The sequence below is a fragment of the Haliotis cracherodii genome, unplaced genomic scaffold (genome assembly GCF_022045235.1).
Source record: "Haliotis cracherodii isolate W230 unplaced genomic scaffold, xgHalCrac1.p SCAF_10, whole genome shotgun sequence".
Taxonomy (NCBI): domain Eukaryota; kingdom Metazoa; phylum Mollusca; class Gastropoda; order Lepetellida; family Haliotidae; genus Haliotis; species Haliotis cracherodii.
The window spans coordinates 24,634,612-24,661,012 of NW_027266265.1; the positions used below are offsets into that span (position 1 = coordinate 24,634,612).

Genomic DNA, 26,401 nt, shown 5'->3' on the forward strand with positions numbered 1-26,401 from the left:
CAGTTGGAAGCGTTAATTCTGGCCATCTCATTGGCAGAATCAGCTACAGTCCGCCCAACTCACAATATCTACAGACAACAGCACTGTGGTGTGGTGCCTGCGCAAACAGGGAACAACACAGTCCAACTCCATTCTGTAACAGACATTCAGGTTTTTCCATCTAGTGGATCGTCTGGAACTACAATTCATAGTTTAGCACATTCCCGGATGTCAGAACATACTTGCTGATGCATTATCACCCCCAGACAGGGAGGCTCCCACAGAATTGAAACTTAACACAGAAGCATTTCAGTTACTGCCTCAGAAGTTTGAGCAACCAACACTGACATGTTTGCTACGTGCCAAAACCACCAACTTATGATGTATGTCTCCCAATTACCGGACACGCAGGCTTCGGTAGTAGATGTATTCAGCATCCCTCGGAAAGGACTAAAAGCGTACGCTTTCCTGTCACCTGTTCTACTTCCCAAGGTGATACATAAGATCAAAGAGAATAGGAATCTTGATCTGTCTTTGGTCGCGTCCTTGTGACCGGCGAGAGGGTGGTTCATCGAGCTCTGAAGTTTAGCAGAAGATGATCCACTACCCCACCCACAGTGGTCCAACCTACTCATCCACCCTCACTGCAAAACGCCTCACCCAAGGCCAGACAAGTTTCGTCTGCGCGCTTGAGGTTCATCTTAAAAATGTGTTACGTGTGAAGGGCTATTCGGCACAGGCAGCTAAAGCTATAGTTTTAGCTCATCGTCCCTCTACCAGAGCATTATACGATGACAAGTGGGGATTGTTTGAGACTTTTTGTAAGGCAAAAAGCCAATATCCCACGACTGCGTCACCACAATTCCTAGCCGAATACCTCCCACATTTGCGTACTAAGAAACACTTCAAAGGTAGGACCATTACTACGTACTTAGTAGTACTTAATTAACTCAGCGTTGGCCGAACCGGAAAATCGCAAAATGACCAAGGTCGGAACTACAGGCCCTACTACGCTCATTCAGGCTTGAGGATCAGAAGGCCAAGTTCCACCCACCTGCTTGGGACTTGAACGTGGTACTTCGACGTTTGCGAGGGCCCCCTTTGAGCCCCTCTATGCATCCTCATTTTATGACCTTACCAAGAAAACAGTCTTTCTCTCAGCGAGGGTGGTACTCATGGAGCGGTACATCTTGGGTTGTGCTGGGATTTGGAAGCATAAAAATCAATTACCAGGCCAACCGGATTGTTCCTTCACGATCCAACCTATATTGAAGATTGTGGGAGTCGAAGAAGAGGGTGAACTTGTCTTATGCTCGGTGCGAGCACTTTGAGTTATCATCCACCGTTCCAAAACTAGGCGTGACTTGAGGAAATGGTTAATTATACCCATACCTCCTACATCCAGGACTGAAGTTAGTCGTAACACCATATCTCTATGGTTACGCGGAGTCATCCTCACGAGATCAGGGCTTTAGCCTCGACCATGGCGTTACACAGTAACTGCTCTATTAAAACGATCATGGAAGGATTTTTTTTGGAGGTCTGACACAGTTTTCGCTAGTCATTATCTTTGCAATGTGGCTCTTGAGGACTTCGAAGGCGTGCAAAGTTTTGGCCCAACCAACCAACCCTTGTCACAAATAATGAACTCACCCTATACAGAGCCAGTTTACTTTCCACACAAGTTGCTGAGACTGGGCCAGTGGAAGAAAATTAGACAAGCTTTTCTACCAGGCTTTGGCTTGGCGATATAGTAGGTAAAGATTTAGCTGTTTAGCTAGCTTTTCTTTATGACTAAATATGTATAGGGATCTACTCTTTAATTCCTACGTTCCTTCTGTAGTAAGATTGAGCGACCCTACCTTTTTTCTGAGCTTTTCCCGCCTCACAGATTATTGACAAAGGTTTCGTTGTTTTGGGGTGCGAATTATTTAGGTTTTGGACTTTCTGAAGGTTTCCCACCTCCAAACCGTCCAAAGGAGTAATGCAGGATAAGTAAAAAATTTAGTTAAGTCTAAATATTTTTTACATTTGTATACTTGCCTCCCCACTTTGGCTTCAGAAACCTCAAAAGTATGTTTTTTAAGCTCAGGTGACCGGCAGTGATGTGAGGAAGGTGACTTGTCAAGGTCACATTGACTGCAGCAGTGGTCAGAGCTAAAAACAGGAGTGGGACTTTAAAACAATTTATTTCTGCACTAAAGACCATCGCTGTACCCTGTCATTTTGTTGTCCTTGCATCAAAATTCTTAAAATTATATCCTTGGGTAAGTTTTAACCGAATCACCGGTAGATTCCAAATGTGTGTACAGCTGATTGCTGTTTTCGGCTTAGTTTACAAGAAAGAGACAAGGTAATCTTAATCCCTGCATGTAAAACAATGCCTAGCAGAACAAAAAATACAATTTAAACGGTAAATCAACATGTCTGGTTGTCTTTATTCCAAACTATTGAATCCGCCCAATATACTTGGGTACGCACTATACTCAAGAAAATATGGTAGTTTGAGGGATTCCTCTATGAGTAGTGGTAACAGTCTTGGAAACCTCGCTCTGTTGGGCCATTCCCTGCCAACTCATGGATATAGGGCTTCCACCTAGATGGCCAGTGGATATGGTACTGGGACGACGTATACAGGTAGCTTCTTGATGAGGCAGGTGATAACAAGATCTTGGACAATAGCTCTCATTTCCAGACAGTTGATATGTGTCTTCTTGTATTGATCTGATCACACCCCTTGAGCTGTGACACCGTCCATGTGAGCACCCCAACCTTCGTCTGATGTATCTGTGTAGAGGTGATGTATTGGAGTAGGAAATATGAGAGAGATGCCTGGCATAACATTGTGACGCTGAGGCCTCCAATGTAGTTCCAAAAGCTGGTAAAGTTACATCTTCCAGTTTTATATTTCTGGTAGTGTTCCTCTGAAGTCTGAAGTGGAAGTAACAGTAGCCGCCATCTGTAGGTTAGATCTTGGAAAGACATAAACATGCCAAGGCAAGACATCCACCAACAGCATAACATCATGGCTGGTCGTGTACGTTTATGATCATATGAGGGGTGTTCATTAAAGATTTCCCCTGACCCACTTCCAATGAACCTAGTGGAATGAAACTTGGCATAGGTATTAGTCTTTCTCCATATAGGAACCACCAAAAGTTAAACACTTTTATGCAACTATGGAGACCTCGCTTGTAAAAGCCCTCATTTTGCGTCTCAAACCAGGACTTGACTTCAGAAATCAGTGTTTCATCATCTGTGAAACGTTTTCCCTTCAAAAATGACTTCATGGTTGGAAAGAGGTGGAAGTCAGATGGTGCAAGGTCAGGAGAGTAAGGAGGATGTGGAAGGATTTCATAGCCACAGGACCGCGCTTCTGTCTGGGCAACATGAGAGTTGTGTACTGGAGCATTGTCTTGCAGGAGATGGACACCCTTGGTCAGCATGCCACGCCTCTTAAGCTTGATAGCGTCCCACAATTTCCGCAGCAGTGAAGCATAATAAGCTCCTGTAATTGTGGTACCCTTTGCCAAGAAATCCATCATCACTACTCTGTGCTGGTCCCAAAACACCGTGAGCATGACCTTGCCTGCAGAGGGTTGGACACGTGCCTTCTTTGGGGGTGGTGACTCCACATGCTTCCATTGCATCGACTGAACTTTAGTCTCCACTTGATGGATAGTGTCCTCATCAATGGCTGAAAGGGGGCGACCAGGAATGGCAGCTGTTTCCACAGATGTCCGACCACACTTGGACTGGCGATGCCAGTGTTTAACAATGTCATATGATGGGGCATCTTCAAAGTTGCTTTCATTTCATCGAAAGTTTCTTTTGGTGTGCGAGCTTTCAAATAAAAAAACCTAATCACTGCTTGGTATTCTACTGGCTCCATTGTCACACCCTACTCGATCATAACATCTGTAAAAGTGGTAAGATTAATAGTTCGGTGCTGCAAATTCAGACATAACCCATAGATACATGCATCATTACACATGTGAAATTTCAACCAAATTTGATAACCCTAAGTGGTTTAGAAGAAATCTTTAATGAACACCCCTCGTATCTCTTTCTCTAAGATATCTCTCCTTTTGAGGTGCCAAGCCACCTTTGAGAAGCTGGAACCTTGCACTAATGTATACAATGTCCTGAGAAGGTTTACATTCTGACCTGTTGGGATGTATCAGGAAAACAAGATAGGAGAGTAGACATTGTGTTATTCAGTGTTACATGCAACTAGTCCTGATTGTCTGATAGGAAGTTGTAGTTGTAGGTGTGAAGCCTAACAAGGCATGAGCTAACCTGATGATGGGGATGATAATTCTGGTAAACAACCATGGAGCCATTGAAATGCCTAATGGTAGTTCATTGAACTTGACCGTTGAATGCAAATCATAGGTAATATCGACAATTCAGCTGAATGTGGAAGTGCAAATAGGCATTCTGCAGGTCCAGACTGATTGAGCAATCTCCTAGTCTAAGAGAGTTCTGTAGTTCTTTGACAGATTCCATCTGGGCAGACATACTAGGTAATCCTTGAAGAGCATATTTTGCCATCGGCACCCTACAGCTGCTCCACGTACAGCCTGGCTGTGAGCTAAATGCACTGCACATAGTATTCTTATTAAGTGTAACCGAAACCTCACACTGCTGCATGGAGCCATAATGTTCATTGATACAGTTATGCGAGTTTCATTTCAATTGGGAACTAACTGCAAATGTCAAGTTAAATAACAGTATGGCTGTTTTTTGGTCTTTTATTGACTTGTTCACCCTCTTTTCAAAACTGTTTTAGTAAACAATGGAAATGGCAAAGTGAATAATACTTCCACTTGGTGACAGGTTCATCACTAACTCGTCAATGAGGTTTGTAGCGCAGTAACACTAGAAAACCTGTAGTCATGTGACCAAATGACATCATGCTACTGTGACGTCTATGTGATGTCTATGTGACGTCTATGTGATGTCTATGTGACGTCACAGATCAGTCTTGCTATGTCATGTCTATGTGAAGTCTTGCTCTGTGCAGTTTCTCATTTTGTAACAGATATAAGATATACCTATCAGCAAGAATGCCCAGAAGCCAAATCAATGGCTTACCATTGAAATACATGTATTATTTCTTTCTTTGTTTTGTAACAATGATGCAGGTTTGTACAAACAAGGATATGTGAAGTCAAAGGTTGTCACTGGATCAGAAATAAAAGTATTAAAAATAATGTATTATATGTTATTCCGAAAACCACATTAGTAGTATAAGTAATGACAGTTCTGCCGCAACCCCACTGGAGCCAGATTTATATACCTATACTGCTACTACAGAGGGAATTTTATTATGCAAAAATGATGATGTGATTCAACTATCGTCATGATTCGTATTAAAAGAATCATCAATATCAGTTAATAATGGATAAAATTTACTATAGCCCACAAGGATATTGGAAAGGTATAGGAGCAATACAAAAATTAGGCACTGCGGCTAAGGTATCTAAAGATGTGGCCAAGGATTGGCTAAAGAAACAAGCGATGTGGCAAATATACTTACCGTCACCGCGTTATATACCGAGGAAGAAGTTTGATATTTTTACAATGAATGAAGTTCATCAGGCTGACCTCTTATTTCTTCCCCATGATAAGGTAAGATGCAAAACATATAAATACGCTTTAACCATAGTGGATGTGGCTAGTCGCTACAAGGAGGCTGAACCATTAACCTCAAAAGATTCAACAGAAGTAGCTAATGCACTGAGCCGCATATATAAACACGGACCACTAAAATGGCCCAAGTTATTTCAAGTAGATCCTGGTCGAGAGTTTATGGGATCAGTTACTAAACTATTAACACAGCACGATGTCACAATCAGGCGTGGTGAAAAAGAGGCCCACCATAGTCAAGCTATCGTTGAAAGATTTTACCGGACATAAGCGGAATGTTTGTTTGGATATCAGTATGGGATTGAAATGAAATCAGATAGATTAAGATCAACCGAATGGGTGACACGATTATCAGCTGTTGTATCAGCGCTAAATAATGAAGTAACAAGATTAAAAGGGAAGAAACCAAAGTGATTAAAATGAAATCTGTGACTTCCGAATCTTCAGCAACGAGGAGAGTCAAAGAACAAAAACTTCCGGATAGAGTAAGCGTAAGATATTTATACCAGCCCGGTGAACTTGAAGGAGGCCTACTTCACGCAACTGATTTGATTTGGTCTCTTAAAGATATATAACATTAGTCAGTGGTTATGAAAGAAGGAGAGCCTATTCTTTATTATCTTCAAGATGGACCGGGCAGGCCATTTGTACGTGAAGAGTTGCTCATAGTTCCCAACGATACAGTATTACCACCCTAAATAACCATAAGCATAGGTAGTTACACCATCCTTATCAATCCATCTCTTTGTATCTAAGGGGGATTATGATGTCTTGTTCATTCTTAATCCATATATCCTGTGATTGACACTTCTTAAAGTGTTCATCTCGTGATTGAATGCGCTACCATTGATTAATGATTCTTTATACTGTTTGTGTTTGATATGCTTTTTTACCACATACTTTTTAACACCCTTAGCTTTTCTTATCTCTCCATCATCGGACTTCTTTATCGAATACATCTTAGGTCTTAATCCGACATACTCCGCTATAGGGGTCCCAGCACATTCATCCTTCATCTTACCTAAAACCTTTTTATTTACTACACTGTGCAGTGGGTTATCTTTTGGGTAATCGCTCATGTCGTTCATATCTATTTTTTCTGCCATATCTTTATATACATCCTCGGTTTGTATTTCCATCAACAAAGAATCTGTATCGGTATATAACACCTCACATCTATCGCCTTATTGCTTCTTAAGTTCGTTGTAATAAAAGTCATACATTAAGTGTTTTGTCAAGTCAAGAATACTCATACCAACATACATCGGTCTGTTGAATTTTGTATTACTCTTCTGCATATGTAGTGCAGCTAAATTGTTATCGAATATCTTGCTTCTGTTAAAAGCCGGACTGGCTATAAGTTTCCTGAGTCTTTCTTCCTCATTAGATCTGACTAATTTAACATTAACATACTTCCTTAGATTCTCCATAGTTTTACCAAATACTGAGTTATTCATGAGCTTATATAGGTTCTTTTCGAAATCGCTGGTAGCAATCTTTCTTAAATCTGTGTTCAGCCTTATATAGGGCTCCATCCAAGGTCTTTGATCAAACTTAAGAACTCTGTATATTTTCTTTATTTTCATACCTAACAATAGATATAACTGGAGATTCCTGTAGTGAACTATATATTTTGTCTTATCCATCAAATTTGGTACGAGTTTTTCCACGTTAGCTAACCTAGTATTGCCCATCAGGGAGTGTTGATATTCCCACATCCAATCTGTATTAACCATTAATCTTTTGGGAGCAAGCGGATAACTGTTATGGTCTTTGTGCAACTCTTTTGAATATTCCACGTCAACTTCTAATATCCATCCTTTATCAGAATCTGTGGGGATATCATTCACATCGACCCACTCAAAACCACCCGTGGGTAAAGGTTGACTCATAGCCCATCCGTATAAATTGTTGGCGTCGAGATATAATATATGCGCATAGGGTTTACTCGGATCATATCCTTCCACTAATTTGTTATTAGCCTTAGAATACCTTTATCTCGAATATATCGGCGAGTAACAGTACATCGATTTTTAAGTACAGATTGTGATAATCACCTAAATTCTTACAACCTGATTTATCCCACAACGTCAGAGCATGTTCATAATCGGCATCGGTTATTTTAGAATGATCGGTTATTTTAGTTACTATAGAATGATTCAAGGGGTGGTAATTTAGTTTCGTCAAATCTAGACCAATCATCTATATATTTGTAAGGATATACACCTTTTCTCAACAACAAATGACGAGTTATCTGATCAGTATATTGATTTGTTATTATCATCGGGATTGTTCGCATTAGCTAAATTGTCCAGGTAGGATAACAGAAACTGTACGGAGTCTATGAATCTAAGCCCATTAATTTGCTTTGTTCTAGCTTTCCCATCATTGTCTGTATTATGTATAGTTTTAGTGAATTAGAATGATATATATTTTTCCATATTATTAGGAATGCACGTTAAGCCGCCATCGGTCCTTGAGATAGCTTGCATAATGAGATGAGAATCATATCCTCTAAGGTTATGAAACACAAGGGGGATGGGTATTGTTTGAGAATTCATTTTTAGTTTTAAGTTACACTCGTTATGCGCGGCTCCCCGATAATTACCCATGACGTGACAATGATCTCTTACGGAATCCCGATTCAGGGGTTTATTACAAACATGACAAATCGTTAATTCTTATAGGCCCTCCAATCATCCCTTGTCATACACATGGGTTTCTTAAGCGATGATTTCCCCTGATTATGCTCTCTTCGATTTGTAGATATTCTAGGAACTTTCCTGCTGCATCGGGACCTCTGTAAATCACGGGCAGGTTTGTTTTCCCATCATACCTTACAACTATATATCCAAACCCACAAGGAATATGTTCTTGAGTTTTCTATGTAGTATTGCGTTCGGTATTTTCTATAGGTTTGATAAGTGCTTCGAAGTCAGCGTAAATTATGTACGGTACTGGTATTTGATTACAATAATGTTCAAATTTTAATATATTTTTTCCCTCTTTAGGCATATCGATCCTGATAGCATTCTGTCCAACACCTCTGCAGTCTTCTTTATGCGCTTCTAATAGATCTTGTCTGCTGTACCCATGCATAATCTTTCGCAGAAATATTTTTTTTCCATCATGTTTTGCTTGATCGCATAATAGCTTGCTTAAACTCTTCATCCATGTATAATGATATTTACCATCTTTTTCGATCAGAAATGAATTGATTCTTGGAATATGTTCTGGAGCGGAGCTTATCCTGTGTACAACAATTCCTTTAGGAGAATGTCCAAAAACATTTACAGCTAAATTATTTTGCTTTTCCGCCTATAAATTTGCGAGATTGGTGTAGGTTCGTCTATACCATCAAGGTTGAATACGTCGTTTTGGGGATAGCTAGATGGTCTATTTGCAATTTTAGAATCTGCGGGAAACAATGCAGATCTTATCATCATTCTGAAACAGTCATGGCCTATATTTTTTAAATTAATTATGGCTTTTTTCTTCTTATAATACGAGGGTAAATCTATATAAGATCCACCTTTGAAAGGCATATAATTTGCTTTATCTAAAAATAAACTGTCGATTCTATCCACATCCCAACCCAAACCTCTATTAGTCCAGCGTTCTAAAGTTTCTTGTATCCACTGAATTGATGCATCTAATGATGCGCTTATAGAATCAGATTCGGTTATAACTTCTTGATTGCTCCGGAAAAAAGGTTTGATATATTCAACTTGATTTTTACTCAATGATATTTTAACCGTCAGCTGGTATTTTATATTATTTAAATCATCTAACTCCTCGTTAATTTTGCTCGATACGATGGGCTTAACATCAACATCCATGTTGGAAATAATAGCCATCTTCCAACCTCTTAGATATTTACCAACGCCGGCTGTGGGTACAAATCTTAACTCAACAACCGGTTGATTTTTATCAAGTAAATCAATCAATTCAGCTTTTCTCATTCGAGAATAACCTCTCAGTCCACCTTTTTTTGCTTGAGCTTTGAGTTCTCCAACAGTCTGGGGTTTGTTGTATTCCAAAACGAGTAAATCATTTAATTCAGCTTTTCTCATTCGAGAATAACCTCGTAGACCACATTGTTTTGCCAAAGCCTTCAACTCTCTGACAAAAACCATTGTGATTTAATGGTATATGCAAAATGAGTCTAAATGCTATATTTTCATATATCTAAACATGTATTCTCCCCAACCTATTCCTCTTGGTGATGTAATCTCTCTTCCTAGCTTAAATAATCTGGTTCCTGACCCTATCAGCGTCGTGTTTCTTACATAAACAATAACGACCTTTGACCCCTATCCAACATACAGAACATGTATAATTTACATTTCCTTGTCTGATGTAAAAAGCATGAATTCCACAATATATACCGACGCAACGTCGGTTGCATTGAATTGGTTACCCATGAGTGTAAATCTACACAGATTCATGGTTATACACCTATCATATCCTTTGTCTAAATGCAAATCACACCTCCACTTGGTGGGTGAGTCATCACTCAGCTTAAAGCTTCTGCATAATTGTGTAGCTAAAAATAGACACACCGGTCATGGTGTCATAGCTGATAAGACTCAGCCTGACATAGTGCGTAATAGATCATAGCTTATGCATAATAATGTAGCTAAATATGGACACACCAGTCAGCCCAAAAACTATAAATGCTATCTTGCGGTCTTTCTGAGCCTCTGACAGTGTATAAAACTGACTTATTGTTGGCCTTGGTATTGCTTCAAGTGTGTTTCAGTAAACAAGGAAGTATTCATGCATGGCAGATTCAACATCCATAAATGTTTGAATTGAATGTCCTTGTTTACGCAGTTCATCATAAATAAATAAATAAATAAAAACTAATCTCTCCATTCTGCGCCGGGCCCTGACTTTATCTCGCTCGAGCTTGGTAGAAATAACATCATTTTCACAGACATTCCTCGAATGAATCTTGGTCTTTGCAATCAAACAGGGCTACCCATTTGGTCTGCTCTCTGAGATCTTTCAGAACAGAGTTGTATTTTTGAGTAAGTACCCAAACGCTATGCTTCATATGCCATCCGGAGAATGCTAAATATGAAACATATCTTTCTTTTTGGTAAGTTCTTTACTCGCACTGCAGTCGTCTATTATGAAAAGGGTTGATTCTCCTTTGTATTTTTCGTGACATACTCGTAAACAGTCTTGTAAACCATCGCCCAGATCAACTTTGTACACCCCGGGATCATTCATTACCCAATCTCTCGATAGGTATGTTTTATTAATGTTTATAGTCGGGCACAGAATAATAATATGGTCGAAAACATTCCGATAATAACTTTGTAAAATATCTAGAATAAAAGCTGTTTTTCTGCAACCCGTTCGCCCGCAGATGATAGCGCAGTGCGGTTCTTTAGGTAAAAAATTATTAATAGATCGCTTGCACGAATCTTCTATTCTGTACATTAAGTTGCACGTCCATAATCACGTACAAATATATGTTTAATTTACCAGCCGCTTGAAAGAGCTTTGTTATCTGTATAGTAACACCCTCACTGGCATTTTCTAATCTCCGCCCACTACCGTGTAGTTGGTCATCATCTGTAGTTCGCATGTCGAGCCATAGCGCATACTTCGTTGTAAGGAATTCAGCCAGCGATACATCCCAGAAGGACAAATCTTTCAGGAGTGCGTTTACTTCTGGGCTTCGTTTTATGGAATTGAGTTTTTTCGCATGCTCGCATGCCTTGACTATATAGTTGATTAGGTACGCCCTCGATAGTCAATTCTACTTTTGTAATCTTGGGATTGTAGAACTTTTCGGTATCTCTTTGAAATGCTTCAGAAGGGTCCTCGAACAACATAAAAAATACCCTTCAACGATCTAGCGGGGACGTTTAGATTGATATTCAACGTTGTATCTCTTCTGTTCCCTGTCTTTCGGTGTTGAAGCACGTGATCTTACAAAATGGCTAAACTTCTGGTATACTGGTTACAAATTTGTCTGGCTAATTCAGGATCTGTTATCATAACATACTCCAGTGAGATATTGTCAATAGAATAGCTAGTACCATCTTCAGTAGCTTTGATGACTCTGCTGTAGTCATTAAAAGTGAGTTTGTATTCTAACCTATTGCCTAGGGATGCTTGATAAAAGGGCATGTGGGAATCTAGTAATTCAAAGTCGAGCGGAATATAGAATTCATTACCTAATGCATCAGCAACAGCCTTATCTTCTATGATGGTATTATCGCCACTATCAGCACCCACACGCAGTCTCAATGTGTTCCGATTACAAATACCTTGGTACTGTAAGTTTTCCCGTTCTTTAGCCTTTCTCCAGAGATCCATGTAACAGAAGTATACATCACTATCATCAATACTAAAAACTTCATTACCACTAATTTCAATCGTGATTTTCTTAACAATCGCATGACCATGTTCTGAACGAGCTCTCTGTTAGCATCGCCAGAAGTCAAATTAATTGTAAATGAAAGTCGTGCAGTTCCTGGAACTATCACATCGTGAGCGCCTAGATTAGGAAAGCGAACCAGAAGTGTTTGATTCTGATCAATGGTCTCCGGGTTATTAGTTATAGTTACAGACTGGCGAATTGCTTTGACCCCTAATGGATCCCAAAGTCTACCCTGTGGGTTTAACTTGCATCCGTATTGCTAAGACATTGTTTATATTGAAATCATGTAACCTTATGTTTAATATAAAAATGTATGACTTTTATTACAACGAACTTGAGAAGCAATACGCCGATAGATGTGAGGTGTTATATACCGATACAGATTCTTTGTTGATGGAAATATAAACCAAGGATGTATATAAAGATATGGCAGAAAAAATATATATATACGACACGAGCGGTTGCCCAAAAGATAATCCACTGCACAGTGTAGTAAATAATAAGGTGTTAGGCAAGATGCAGGATGAATGTACTGGGACCCCTATAGCGGAGTATGTCAGATTAAGACCTAAGATGTATTTAATAAAGAAGTCCGATAATGCGGAGATAAGAAAAGCTAAAGGCCGTTAAGAAGTATGTGGTAAAAAAGCATATCAAACACAAACAGTATAAAGAAGCATTATTCAATTGTAGAACATTCAAACATGAGATGAACACTTTAAGAAGTGTCAATCACAGGATATATGGATTAAGAATGAATAAGACATCATTATCCCCCTTAGATACAAAGAGATGGATTGATAAGGATGGTGTAACTACCTATGCTTATGGTTATGGTGATAATACTGTATCGCTGGGGACTATGAGCAACTCTTCTCGTACAAATCCCCTGCCCGATCCATCTTTAAGATAATAAAGAATAGGCTCTCCTTCTTTCATAACCACTGACTAATGTTATATATCTTAAGGGACTAAATCGGATCGGTTGCGTGAAGTAGGCCTCCTTCGAGTTCACCGGGCTGGTATAAATATCTTACGCTTACTCTATCCGGAAGTTTTTGTTCTTTGCCTCTCCTCGGTGCTGAAGATTCGGAAGTCACAGATTTCATTTTAATCACATTGGATGGTTTCTTCCCTTTTAATCTTGTTACTTCATTATTTAGCGCTGATACAACAGCTGATAATCGTGTCACCCATTCGGTTGATCTTAATCTATCTGATTTTATTTCAATCCCATACTGATATCCAAACAAACATTCCGCTAATGTCCGGTAAAATATTTCAACGATAGCTTGACTATGGTGGGCCTCTTTTTCACCACGCCTGATTGTGACATCGTGCTGTGTTAATAGTTTAGTAACTGATCCCATAAATTCGCGACCAGGATCTACTTGAAATAACTTGGGCCATTTTAGTGGTCCGTGTTTATATATGCGGCTCAGTGCATTAGCTACTTCTGTTGAATCTTTTGAGGTTAATGGTTCAGCCTCCTTGTAGCGACTAGCCACATCCACTACGGTTAAAGCGTATTTATATGTTTTGCATCTTACCTTATCATGGGGAAGAAATAAGAGGTCAGCCTGATGAACTTCATTCATTGTAAAATATCAAACTTCTTCCTCGAGTTATAACGCAGTGCCGGTAAGTATATTTGCCACATCGCTTCTTTCTTTAGCCAATCCTTGGCCATATCTTTAGAGACCTTAGCCGCAGTGCTTAATTTTTGTATTGCTCCTATACCTTTCCAATATCCTTGTGGGCTATAGTAAATTTTATCCAATATTAATTAATATTGATGATTCTTTTAATACGATTCATGACGATAGTTGAATCGCATCATCATTTTTGCATAAAAAATTCCCTCTGTAGCAGCAGTATAGGTATATAAATCTGGCTCCAGTGGAGTTGTGGCAGGACTGTCATTACTTATACTACTACATACTTGCTGCACAGCAAAGTTCATAATGATAAAAGCAGAAATGACAGAGTGATGGCCTCCAAATGACACATTGAAAATGGGATTGGAAATCTGTGAGCAAATTTCAGACACAGCAAAGCTGGGATTATTCATGAATACAAAGTTTCAGCTCCATAGGCAGTGTAGTCCAAGAATATATAGAAAATGCCAAAGTTACCGATGGACGCATAATGCACCACAACCTGCCTGCAAGCCAAATGCCAGTGACTTTTAAATTGGGCTGGTAACATTTCCTTAAAGCTGGCCAGAATAAAAAAAAGTGTCAATACAGGTTTGTTTCAAGGAATCATCAATTCAGTTATGACATTTAATGTCAAAGTTCGTTGTCATTTTGTTTTAATTTTGTAGTTAAACGGAAACCCATGCGAAGCAGGCACACGACAAAATATTATCCATTCCAAACAATCCAAAACTTGGAAATACCACCATTCCAAATGGAAATATGACCATTCCAAAATTTATCAAGGTCATATTTCCAAGCTTGGATTTGTTTGGATTTGTTTGGATACAACATGTCATAATCATATCTGTTAAACGTTGTACGACCTTATGTGAGATTAGTAATGACATGAAAGTAGATAATTAAGAGTATTTTGGCACTATTTACCACGAAAAGACCAAATTGTGAGCGAATTTAACTAAAAGAATTTCTGTCATTTAAAGTGGCTACTCTTCATAGTTAATTTCTTATCTTCCTTGTTTATAATCATATGACATTGACTATGAACTTTGACCAATTAAACAAATATTTTGTTTTCCCATACCGACTTACGGTTGTCGTAGAACAAAGACCGTTTCGAGAATAGAGGGCCTCATTATTATAATTTGACATATTATTACATATGTACATAACAGTACTAGGTATAAATGAATTTTGATAAGTGTTCGTACAAGAATATGAACTTCGAATTATCTCAGAATTATGCGCAACACATAGGGCTGGAAATTTTATAATTGGTCTGGAACTATGTGACGGTAATTCAAAACAGGGAACAAGATTTCGTCAAATGAATCATTGAGCCAGGAATGCAACGATTTAAATGCTGACAAAATGAATAAACTTATAACTTATAAACGTTATGTAATGTAAAATCTGAACATTAATGGAAATAAAATACTGTTTAAATCAATAAACTTATCTGGAACAGAGTAGACTATTCATGCGGACAATTATATGCATGCTACATCTTTTGCCAATGAAGTTTATCACTCCATGTTATAGCATTTGTTTCATATAAAAGATAGAAGCCAAATAAATGGGACAATTAGTTGTTATGAATTAGCTTTACCTCTGTGACATATTACGCAACTAAAGGTGATTATGTTTATCAAATAATCAATTACAGTAATTAACCTAGTGTCCTTATATATACACAATTTAATTACGTATTGGGGTACAATATATAATACACATATACACGGAATGATTTCTTATTTTGTCAATTTAATCAAAATCCAAATCATACAAATCGAACATGTGAAAATAAAAGTAGTGACTAACTTTATGATCAAGGGTATAAATACTCAATTGTATCTATTAATCCTAGTATAATAATAAATCCTGTGTATTTACTGAGCATATTTAGATACATCCGGATCTACGACCGCAGTCATATAATCAATCAAGGAAAGTATATTAGATTGAATTAAAAATGTGCTATCACTAAAACAGAATTTTCCGTTATCCACGTAAGCCTAAACCTGGGAGAAATAAAGTTCTGTTCTGTTCTGAAGACGCCGTCATGATTAGTTGGCCCCAGTCTAGACTGTCCAATCAACATGAATATACAAACCCTGATGTTACTTGACCAGTTGATGACACCTGTCAAACTCAAAGTGCCCCCGTCCTCCATCCACCATGTGTAATACTTTAGCGCACTTGATTGTTTTATTTGCAGTTATATCACTGTTAGGCTATGTGATGAGAGAATACATTTTGTTGTTTTTGTTAATGATCGTTTCCATTTTCAACGTGGTAGCCTTATAAGTGACTAACTTTTTTATCATGATGAAATGAAACATATTAAAATAATCAGAGGGACTGACGATCGCATTTTTCGCATAAATATCATGCTCGCATTAATTTCATGATTTACTGAAGATAGATTTGAACATTTCTGAGCAACGATCATGTTTGGGGAAGGGAAGGCGGCATCCATGTTGTTCACGCTCCGCTGATCACGGGGCCTCATTTATCTGTATTCTGCTTATGAGCCGGGATGCGCATGAAACACGGGTGTCAAAACAAATATATTTACCAATTATATGTACGGTCAATTAGCCAGTTCAAGAGACAATACCATGGTTCTACCACCTTTAGATTATGTAATAACGTCGCATGCCCCTGGTTCAGGGTTTGTCTCATCTCCCGTCATAAAACCACGATGTTTATTTACCTGGAGCCTCCGACAGCGCCGACTTCCTGTGTACATGTACGTAAATGGCAATAAATGGTTTGACAGTTGTTTGACGGAATCAGTCAATAATTATTGACACGGTGATGTAATTAAAATTTGTCACTATTCACAACTCCTATTTTCATTTTTCTATTGTTCAGCTGTATTTTTTATCAGTTTTATATGTATAAAAATCTTCTCTAGTATTTATAAAACAAACCTAAAAACATTATATAAGAACAATTGTGTTTTTAAAATGTAAGTTTTCTATTAAAACAACCATGCAAGTAAGATTTCAGCCATAATATTTCTTTAGTTACTCCACAGATTACACATCTTATATGCTGCAAACGCAGCAAATGTAATGCTACTACGTCACAGTTGCCTTGGTAATTAAGGGCTGGAATGTTTTTGTGAAGAGCAGTGAGAGCATGCGAATTTTCCCCCTCGCTGTATAATGACGGTCGCTAACCATATATATGTATTTTTCATGTTTTTGGCTTAATTTGATTGCCCTTTGGTGAAAACAAATCTTCAATTGAGAAAGCAAACCCTTCTCCCCTGAACGTTAAAAGACAGGAGACTTTGTTTTTGTCTGAAATATCAACGTTGAAGTCGTTTATATATTCGGAAATCCATATTATGGTAAATATTTATTAAATGCATGTCCTGTTTTGTATATATGTATATATTATTATGTTAATATGGACAATGGTAAAATTCATTATCACAGTTTAAGTGCTATTCACAAATGTATGTAAATCTGCTTCGTGATGAATGAAGCATGGAAATAAATGTATGCATCTGATTCTTCATTTGTTCTGTATTCTTTGATGAGAATGAGTTTCGTTAATGATGATCACTCTCACAGATTATTTTATAAGAGGATAGGACTTTAACTGGAGAATAGTTATGAAAAATATATATATAAGTATAGGCGGTCTGTGCACATGTGGTGAAACTAATACCTCATTGATTTGATAATCGGGACTTGGAAATCAAGTTGATTTTTAAATATATGGTTTTGACAGTATTTAGTACGTCCTGACATGATAATATTATGTTGTAAACAACTTATCTTATCTTTTGTTAAGTAAAACAATTATTGATAACTTCCTGAATTCCAATTGTTCAATGAACAGAATTATTCAAAACTCTGGCGTGAGACAATATTAAATTAGATCTTACAAAAGATTGTCCATTTTATGATCTTAGGCACATGTCGGCGCACTTACATGTGAGCCGTCCAGACGACTGTCTGTTTTATAATTAAATGGCAGCTGCCATCCAGCCAAATGCTTAATCTTGAGACCTATTATTGTTTTGTCGAGTCAAGTGCAGGTCTCTCTCTCACCTTAGGGAGAATGCGACTGTAAAAGCCCCTCGCTAACATAAATTCCACTAACATAAAACAAAACCAAATGCATGAATAAAGGGGGTTATGAATGAGTAGACTGAAGAGTTAAGGCAAAATCTTTTCTTTGGTTTTGATGACCAAGCCAAGTCTAGCAGGAGCTCTAAAAGGTAATAGTAAATATCATGGAAGCTTTTGGTGCGAGGCACTAGCTCAAGACAATGGGCTGTTAACGAATATATATATTAAAAAATACCTTATCAGTTGCAGATGAGTCCAAATCTGATTTGTTGCGACCTGGCTGAACAGCATTATAGGTTGGACTTGGGATTCGACTGTGTGTAGGTCTGAAACAAAAAGACCAACTAGAGCCACAACACAGGGGTGGTGAACGGGACTAAACAAACATGCAGAATGTTCAGATAGAAACAGTTTGTGCAACTGAAGAATAACGCACACCTCTAAATATTTCAACCTTTTTGTAGTTTGGGTAACTTTCAGTTTGAAACATGCATGGGACAGTCAGCGTTGTGGATTTGGAACTTGAACTTGAAAATGAAACAGAATATCTATGTGAAGTTCATAGACACAAAAGACTATGAATCCTAATTAACAATTTTTAGACATCAATTCTATGCATAACTGCATTTAAAACGAATTCTCTCCTTGAGAACTAAAACAATTCCCTTTTTGATTGCTTTTCCCCCTCCTGCATCTAGCCATTTCTAAAGAAAATTCCAATTGGAGGAATTTGATTTGGTCTGGCATTTGAAGGCACATAAGTCAAAAACCATGCTTGTGTGTGATGGGCTTTGACATAAACATATGAAATGTTTTAGCCCACTACAATTTGTATTGCCAGTAACAGCATTTTCACTTTAGTGACACAATTATGCTGTTAAACGAAGATCCATTTCAAATAGTCATAAGTGATATGTAACGACTTTGAAGTTTGACCTTCTAGTGACAATTAACACGAAATTAGTTATTGTCCTATCCTTCTCACAAAGATTACATTATATGCATTTGGCTATGTTTCTTATGAAATGGGGTTGTTTCAACATCTTTGAATTCTTATTAATACATAAAAGATATCCAGTATACCAAAATGCTACCCTTAAAAAGTGTTGTTTTTTTAAACAAAACATGTAGGGTAATAGTAGCAACTAAAATACAAACATATTAAAATAGCGAATTCCTGGTACAATGATTGCATAAAAATACTTTTTTAAGTAATAATAATTTACTACCCAGGTAACCAATTGTAGGTCTCAAAAGTTAGGAACAAAATGTCCGTTTGGGAATAGTTTGAAAGTAGCCCCGGCAAAAACTATTTTATAATGACGATTCAACACAAAACTTGCAACAATGATTTAATACCTGAGACACATTCAATATAATACATACCTAACAAAGTTTTGCGTAAGGGGATTCTCACTGCAAATTATACACATGTGACTAGAAAAGCTATTGGTACATGTACATGACTGATGCTCAGTTGGGATCAATTGTCGAGAGTGCAATCTCATTAAAAAATTAGATCTTAGTTCTCGCTACTGCTAAACAAAGATCTGAGGACACCCTATTACGGGTCACGTCAGACCGACCTTTTACGAACTTTGACCGACCAATGGAAGAAGTAGACATTAGCCAATCAGAAAACAGCTTTTTCATGCTTTACGTCTCTCATGTCTAATTGGCGACTACGCTTCGAAACATATTTTGACAAATTCTCGATTAAAAAATTGAAACCTGAACAAAACATTCTGGGATGGCTAATAGAAGGTCTAGTTTGTATTGATTCAGTTGTAAAGCCCGTAACTATCGTTCGGATTAACCCCTGTTAAAGTTTTCCAGGCTGCATGTTTAGGAATCACATTCCGACTGTCACTTTCATGATCTGGTAAGCGACACTCTGATTGGTCGGATGAAAGGTCGTTCTGACATGACCCCTACTGGGATGTCCTCAGATCTTTGTTGAGTGGTAGAGAGTACAAAGATCTGATTTTAATAAGATTGGTTGGGAGTGAGACATAGAATACAAACAGGTTTCGACAATTAACTACACATCTATCATTCTACACTACAGATAGAACACATTGGATGATAAATACCATGGAGGTCAAGCCTAACCTGTGTTTTTACAACAGGCATCCAATGCATCCCATCCTAATGACTGCAGGGGTAAATATACCCAAAATCAAAGTAAAGAATTGACTGCATGAGTATCCTGCCTGGATATCCTGCTTGACATTCACGTTTGCTTCTTACGGGTTTTAGGAACCATACTGACTTACCCGGAGAGAAACTGGAACACTTGACTTTTACTATTTGCTCATACATACGGGAGCAAAATTGCTTGTCATTGTTTACGAAACAGGTACAAGATGGCTGATATTGAAGGGCTGCTGCGCATGCTCGTACCTAGGCATGCTGGGAAGTTGCCTTATCAAAGTTATTATAAATAGCATCGCGCATGATACATGTATGCATTACTGAAGTTTGACTTACTATAGATTCTTATAATAATATTAATACATAACCAGGTGGTTTGTGTTACACTTATCTGGTATTTCACTGCAAGAAGATTGTATTCTGGCTAATAATGTTTACTTTATATTTCCCTAATAATGAAGCCATAAATTATGATTAATGCATGCTAATCTCAAACAATGTTGGAATTTATCCCAACATTAAAATATACTTGTATGCTATATTTTGAACTCGGAAGATATGAAAAAATAACGACACTGCAGTTTAACTTATCATTATAAACTCACTCAATATACATTGACGATCAGATCATGCGTACACTTACTTTACAAGACAATTACACACACCTTATTATTAATATCTAACATATTTTATATTTAATATTTATCCTGCATTATATATTATATATAATGCATTCCCTTCTATTTCCTGAGAAAACATGACTGGAAACGTCATCTCTTAAGAGAAAACCTGCTCCTGAACACAGTTGAAAATGTACACCCAAACACATCCTGCCCTCACTGAACCTTCCAGCATTCAAGTCACTCTTCTGTTAGAGAAAGCAGCAATGTCCACGGGCCATCCCGGGTGGGCCCATTCTTCATGTAATGCAGCATAAAAAGTATTAAATATAAAATATATTACATATCAATAAACTTTGACCTTATCCTGCATTACATATTGCATTTATCTGACGGTCGGAGAAGGGCGTACCTTCAGTGTAGACTGGTTATCCGAGCCTTGAGTGTGGGTAGGTGTAGTAGCATCAGGCAAGTTTCTTTGCCCACCAACAGCTACTGCAATCTGCAAGCAGGTGGAAACTGCAACAGTACCCACAAGTGCTGGGTATACTGCGAAGGATGTTTCCTATGGGAACTCACATGAGTCGTATTACGGCCAAATAGCATCAGTGCAGCGGATGTAATGAGAGGTTTAAATGATCATACTTCCAAGCTTCACAGACAAAAATGATTATGTTGGCAAGAAAACATCATGAATGTCATAACCATTTTGTCCGCTGGACACTCCTCAAGATGGGGAGGCTCAGGTGGTAGTCTCCGGGTTACACTAGCAGCGTCATTTAGGGTTGGCAATCCGCTGTGCCAATGGCCAAAAACTATGGAACCAACAGCGTTTTCAACAGCTTTATCACTAAAATAATGAATGGCAAACACAGTGTTCATTCTCCTAAAAGATCCCTCCAAAATATCTGCGATTGTACAGTTGCCATGGAGAACCAAAATGGAGGCGATCGCCTGGATCTTGTAAGGGTTGCTGGCCTGAGGATGCTGTAAACTCAATGCATCATAGGCTAGTAGGATAGTAGATCGAAGCCAAAAGGTGATGGTCTTCCTTTTGACCTCGGCCTTGCTGTGATGCTTTGTAGGATGAAACATTCTCTTCCGGCTTAGATTGCGTGTGGTCGAGGTCAATTTGTAAAGCTCAGTTCATCTTCCAATCCCTCAATTGAAAGTCCCACAGGTTGACCTGGTAGCTGGTTCTTGGCAATGAAATCCCAGCAAACCACAAATTGGACTGCGCCGCATCAGGTTTGGTCAAAATGGACTTTGGTGACATCCATGGCATGGATTTTTCCAACCCATGCCGCTGTCACCAGTACCAACAGAATAAGAGTTTTCCTGGTGAGGCTCTCTACGATGCCTTTTAAAACAGTTCATATGGCTGCTGATGCAAGTGCTGTAGCACAATGTTCAGATCCCAGTTACCGCCTGTGCTGCCCGCAGAGAATAACTTTTCTTCTTTAAAGCTGCCTGTACACAGTCCAAACGTGCAGGAAGAACATGTTTGGCCATGTGTGTGGCTGTAGACAGTACGGTTGAAGTAGTAATCGCTGCGAATCTAGTAGCCATAGTGGTTGGTACTCGGCTACCTGTAGAACATTGTAATGTCACCTCTTTGGAAATAAGAATGACTTGTCCATTGAACAAACTAGGTGCTGTCCATAGCTGCCTCACTTGGTGCTTGGTGAATTCAGCATCCCCTGTCTCTGCAGTAAAGCAGTGGACACGAAGGCTTGCGTCCCCATATTCGGAGTCGCTTGTATGAGTGCTCTGTGTAATTCTATATTGATCAGCATTATCTGCTAATCCTGCACATTGTAAGAGGTGGGATTATCTTCTTCTTCATAATCTGGGCAGAAGTACTGTTCTGAGGAAGTAGAACAGCGAGGGGTCGGAAGATCTGATAGATGAAGTAGATGGTCGAACATCATGACGATCAAGACATAACATGTTAGGTGTAGTAGGCGGGTGATGCGCAGTGCGCCTCTCGGTTGGGCAATTCTGCAGCTCCGAACACCTGCCCAGCATAGATCGCCTGTCCAAAGCCGAGCACCTGTCCAAGGCCGATCGCCTCTCCAGCTCCGAGTGCCTGTCAGACATGGAGAATGGGCGCCTTGCTTGATGACATGGTGTTGAACGTCTTGCATCTGGTGTATCAGGTGCAGAGTTCTTGCTGGTGTGTTAGGCACCAGGCGCCCTCTACTAACTGGAAAACAATTTCTCCGCTGACACTGAGAATCAAAGGACGGGTCTCATGATCAATGGGCAGATATCGCCTGGCGAGATGTGTCACAGCCACGCTCTTCCAATTAAGACATCAGCTGAGATGATAGTCCGTAACACCTCTAGGGGGAGGGGTCCTGAGTCCATATGTAAGAATACCAGTAGTATAGGTAATGGTGATTCTGCCGCAATCCCACTGGAGCCAGATTTATATACCTATACCACCACTACAGGTGGCATTTTTTATGTGTAAATGACTATGCAATTCAACGATAGTCATGATATTAAGTTAAATTGACTCTAGCTCACCACCACCTGGAGTCAATCAATGATACCATTAGTACCAAAACGAAGATGAGACTAAACTAAATTGTAATGAAAATATTCTCTATTATTTTTACTAATACGCATACCATTATTTTGAACGAAATGATATTCAACATTTTCTTCGTTCTTCGTTTTCAAGTTCTTCGTTCATTTTACTAGGAGACCAGACTATATACTCTTCTTGGTAATTGGAAAGAAACAATTGATGACCGTATTTCGTTGGTTTGACATCACTGATATAATATATACCTTGTGGTAATTCTCTCCATTTGATAATTTTGTCAAACGCTTCGGCGAGTATCCGAATATTATCGTGTTTTAATGCTTTCTTTTGCAACTTAAGAGAAATGAATTTTATCGTTATTCCTGCCAGTCCTGAGACTCAGGCGGCTATTTCCATGCCAAGTACGATAGGCGCGGCGATTATAGTTGATAATAAACCAACACCGGCTACACTGAGTCCCATGCCAGCCGTTACAAGCACGGTGTCAACTCCGTCCAGAGCATTCTGCGATACTTTTTATACAATCCAAGTCTAAGCTCCCTTTTCTATTCGATGTTTTACGTCGCTTATTTGATGTAATCGAAATCAATCAACAGTATCTATCTTTTAAAATGCCTCATCAAGCGCTGGATATAAACTCATAGTGTATATTACGGTCATATAATAGTCTTTAATTGATCTTGCTTAAATGTTTTGAGAGTATACATCAACCTTATCAAATGAATATTATACGGCAAGAATATCTTAGTAAGAGAAATGCTGTCACTTTTAATAATTTGTACCCCTTCAAGGGTTGCAACGGGTGATGCTCCAATATGAATAATACTGCAACGTCAACGCTCGTGTTTCTTGAGCCATTTAATCGATAGACCCGGTAATATTTCGAAGGCATCTACCGGTACATCTCTGAACAAGACTTCAATAATATGCATAGTAAGATTAGGTATTGCACTCAAGTTCTGTTTAATATCATTGAATTCAGTAACCAAATTTAAACTAACATTTTTTACTGCTGGACGACTATATAACATATGACCTGGGTTTTCTTGCAGGGGAGAGATTAACACACTTTTTCGGGATATAAGCCCCGAGTACGATCCCACTATTTATTATCTTAGTTAAATTATGTGCCTTACCCATCATCACATACGGTGGGGTAATGACGATATTCAGTAGCCACTCATTGTTTGCTTCGACCATTGTCCATTTATTATCATCATTGTGAGTAAGATTGTACGAAGTGGTTTTTTTAAGGAGTCTACTAACAACGTCGACAACGCTTAAATCTCCTAGATTACCTGTGAATGTAACTTCTTTCCGCTTGTATACATTATCTTGTAAGCGTAAAGCGTATAACTTACCATCTGTACCGGGTCTACCGAATCCTTCTGTGTGTCCGAGATCGGAAAGCGCAATTGTATTACATTGTCTGAGCGTTCCAGGGCCTGATGCATCAACCATTATTTATAATATGGAGTGTTACACTTAAGTATCCTATATGTACAGGTTGGTGTTTTACATCTAATACACAAATTTTGAGGTCTGAAATAATACGACGCTTTAATTTTTTATATTGTAATGATGAGAAAGAGTCTGTTCTACCGCTATTGTATTTTTCATCTCCCACTGGAACAGATCTGAGCAGAGTTGAAGGACTTTCTAGTTGAATATTATCCGTCGTGCTTATTTGATCAAGATGGATGCACAACTCTTTATAGGGAACTAAATCGGGTAATTTATCTCCCTGTGATGTTACAGCGCTAATATTGTATCTCCACTCCATCCAAGTGTAACTGCTAAGCTCTCGAAAAGCTGTACATCCTTTTCTCCAGTGTTCAAAATCAGCATCCCATTCGACTCATTCTGTGTGAGACTAATTCCATTAGGCTTAAAAATTTCATCATTGAGTGAGCATACGCTGTAATACCCATCAGGTATAATGTATTTCTTAGGACCACTCTCTTCAAATGTAACCATCTCATTATCATTTCTCACAGCATTTATATTGGTCCACCGCGGGTAATACGTTACATCGCATAGAGCAACTTCAAGTTGTCCAGCCGAGTTATCGATAGTATGTAGCAGTTGAATAGACTGACCATTTGTTATTCCTGGGAGTGTAACATACATATTAAATATACAAAGATACTACATCATAACATAAATATGAACTCAACTTACATTACTGATCAGTCGATTTTGGTAAGTGCCTCTGGTGCTAAGTTTTTTGTTAAATTCCCTGATATCTTTGAAAAATACAGGGTCACGGCAACTAGCGATAAAATGGTGCACGATTGGTTTCACCAGTTGATATACCATCTTCTATAAAGCGTTATCAAGATGTATTACAGTACGCTCAATCCAAGGTAGACTACGTTTATGCGCCGGGACTATACATAGTAATATGGAACTTAAGATCGGTCAAGTGATAGGCTATAATTATAAAATTGTTATTGCTACCGATCAACAAAAAACAGGTATAAATTCAGATATTAACACCGAATTGATAACCCAAACAAACACAGGTGAAACGGGAATAGTCAAGCCACAGATATCTGCTCAACCATCTACTAACGCACAACCACAAGTGCCACCACATATTGCGGTTAAAAATCAACAACATATCGATGAAAAAACAGCGCTTGTAGTGGGTGGAGTCGCGGTCGGTTTACTCATGATTCGGTTAAATAGTCTTTAGCGGATACGTACAACAGCCCTGCAATTGCTACGATCAGTGCCCACAAGTTTTGACTTAGCCAAGTGGTGGTTTTAGCTAATAAATTCAAGAGCCAGGAAACTATACTCCCTATTATACCGGGAGGTGCAGACGCGGCTTTCCCAGCAAGCTTTCCCAGTGCTTCTCCTAATGCTTTTAAATGCTTTTTTATCCACTCTTTTATACCATCCAACCTAGGTGGTGTGCCACCTGCTGTACCACAGGTTAACGCGAGAGTCAAAGTCAATATAATAAATCCCAACACGGTTAAAATACTGGCAATGGTTATTCCCTGTTCTCTGAACAATGTTTTAATTTTATCGGCCAGTGTAGTGTCATCGTTGAGGACTTGATTGATAGTTTCTCGAATTCGACTGATTTGTGAACGAAGTGCCTTTCTATTACTGGAAGCAGCCTCGAGGCAGGGCCGATCTTTCGTCTTCTAGGTTACACAATCTTTCTGCAACGCGACATCTACTGAATTCATCACCCACCTGTTCAAGTTTTGTTTTCTCATAAGCTATATGCTTGTCGATTTCAGATATCCTGGCTATATTATTGATGAGTTCACCCCGCA

General features: G+C 38.6%; 1 protein-coding gene across 2 annotated transcripts in view; it reads right to left on the bottom strand.

Annotated features, from left to right (window-relative positions):
- Nucleotides 1-26,401, bottom strand: part of LOC139454195 (E3 ubiquitin-protein ligase RNF31-like) — a 247,916-nt gene that overhangs the window by 129,006 nt on the left and 92,509 nt on the right. For both annotated transcript variants that reach the window (XM_071235763.1, XM_071235762.1), the window contains exon 8: nt 18,016-18,106. In XM_071235763.1, coding sequence (XP_071091864.1) covers nt 18,016-18,106 — 91 coding nt within the window. The remainder of the gene's footprint in view (nt 1-18,015; nt 18,107-26,401) is intronic.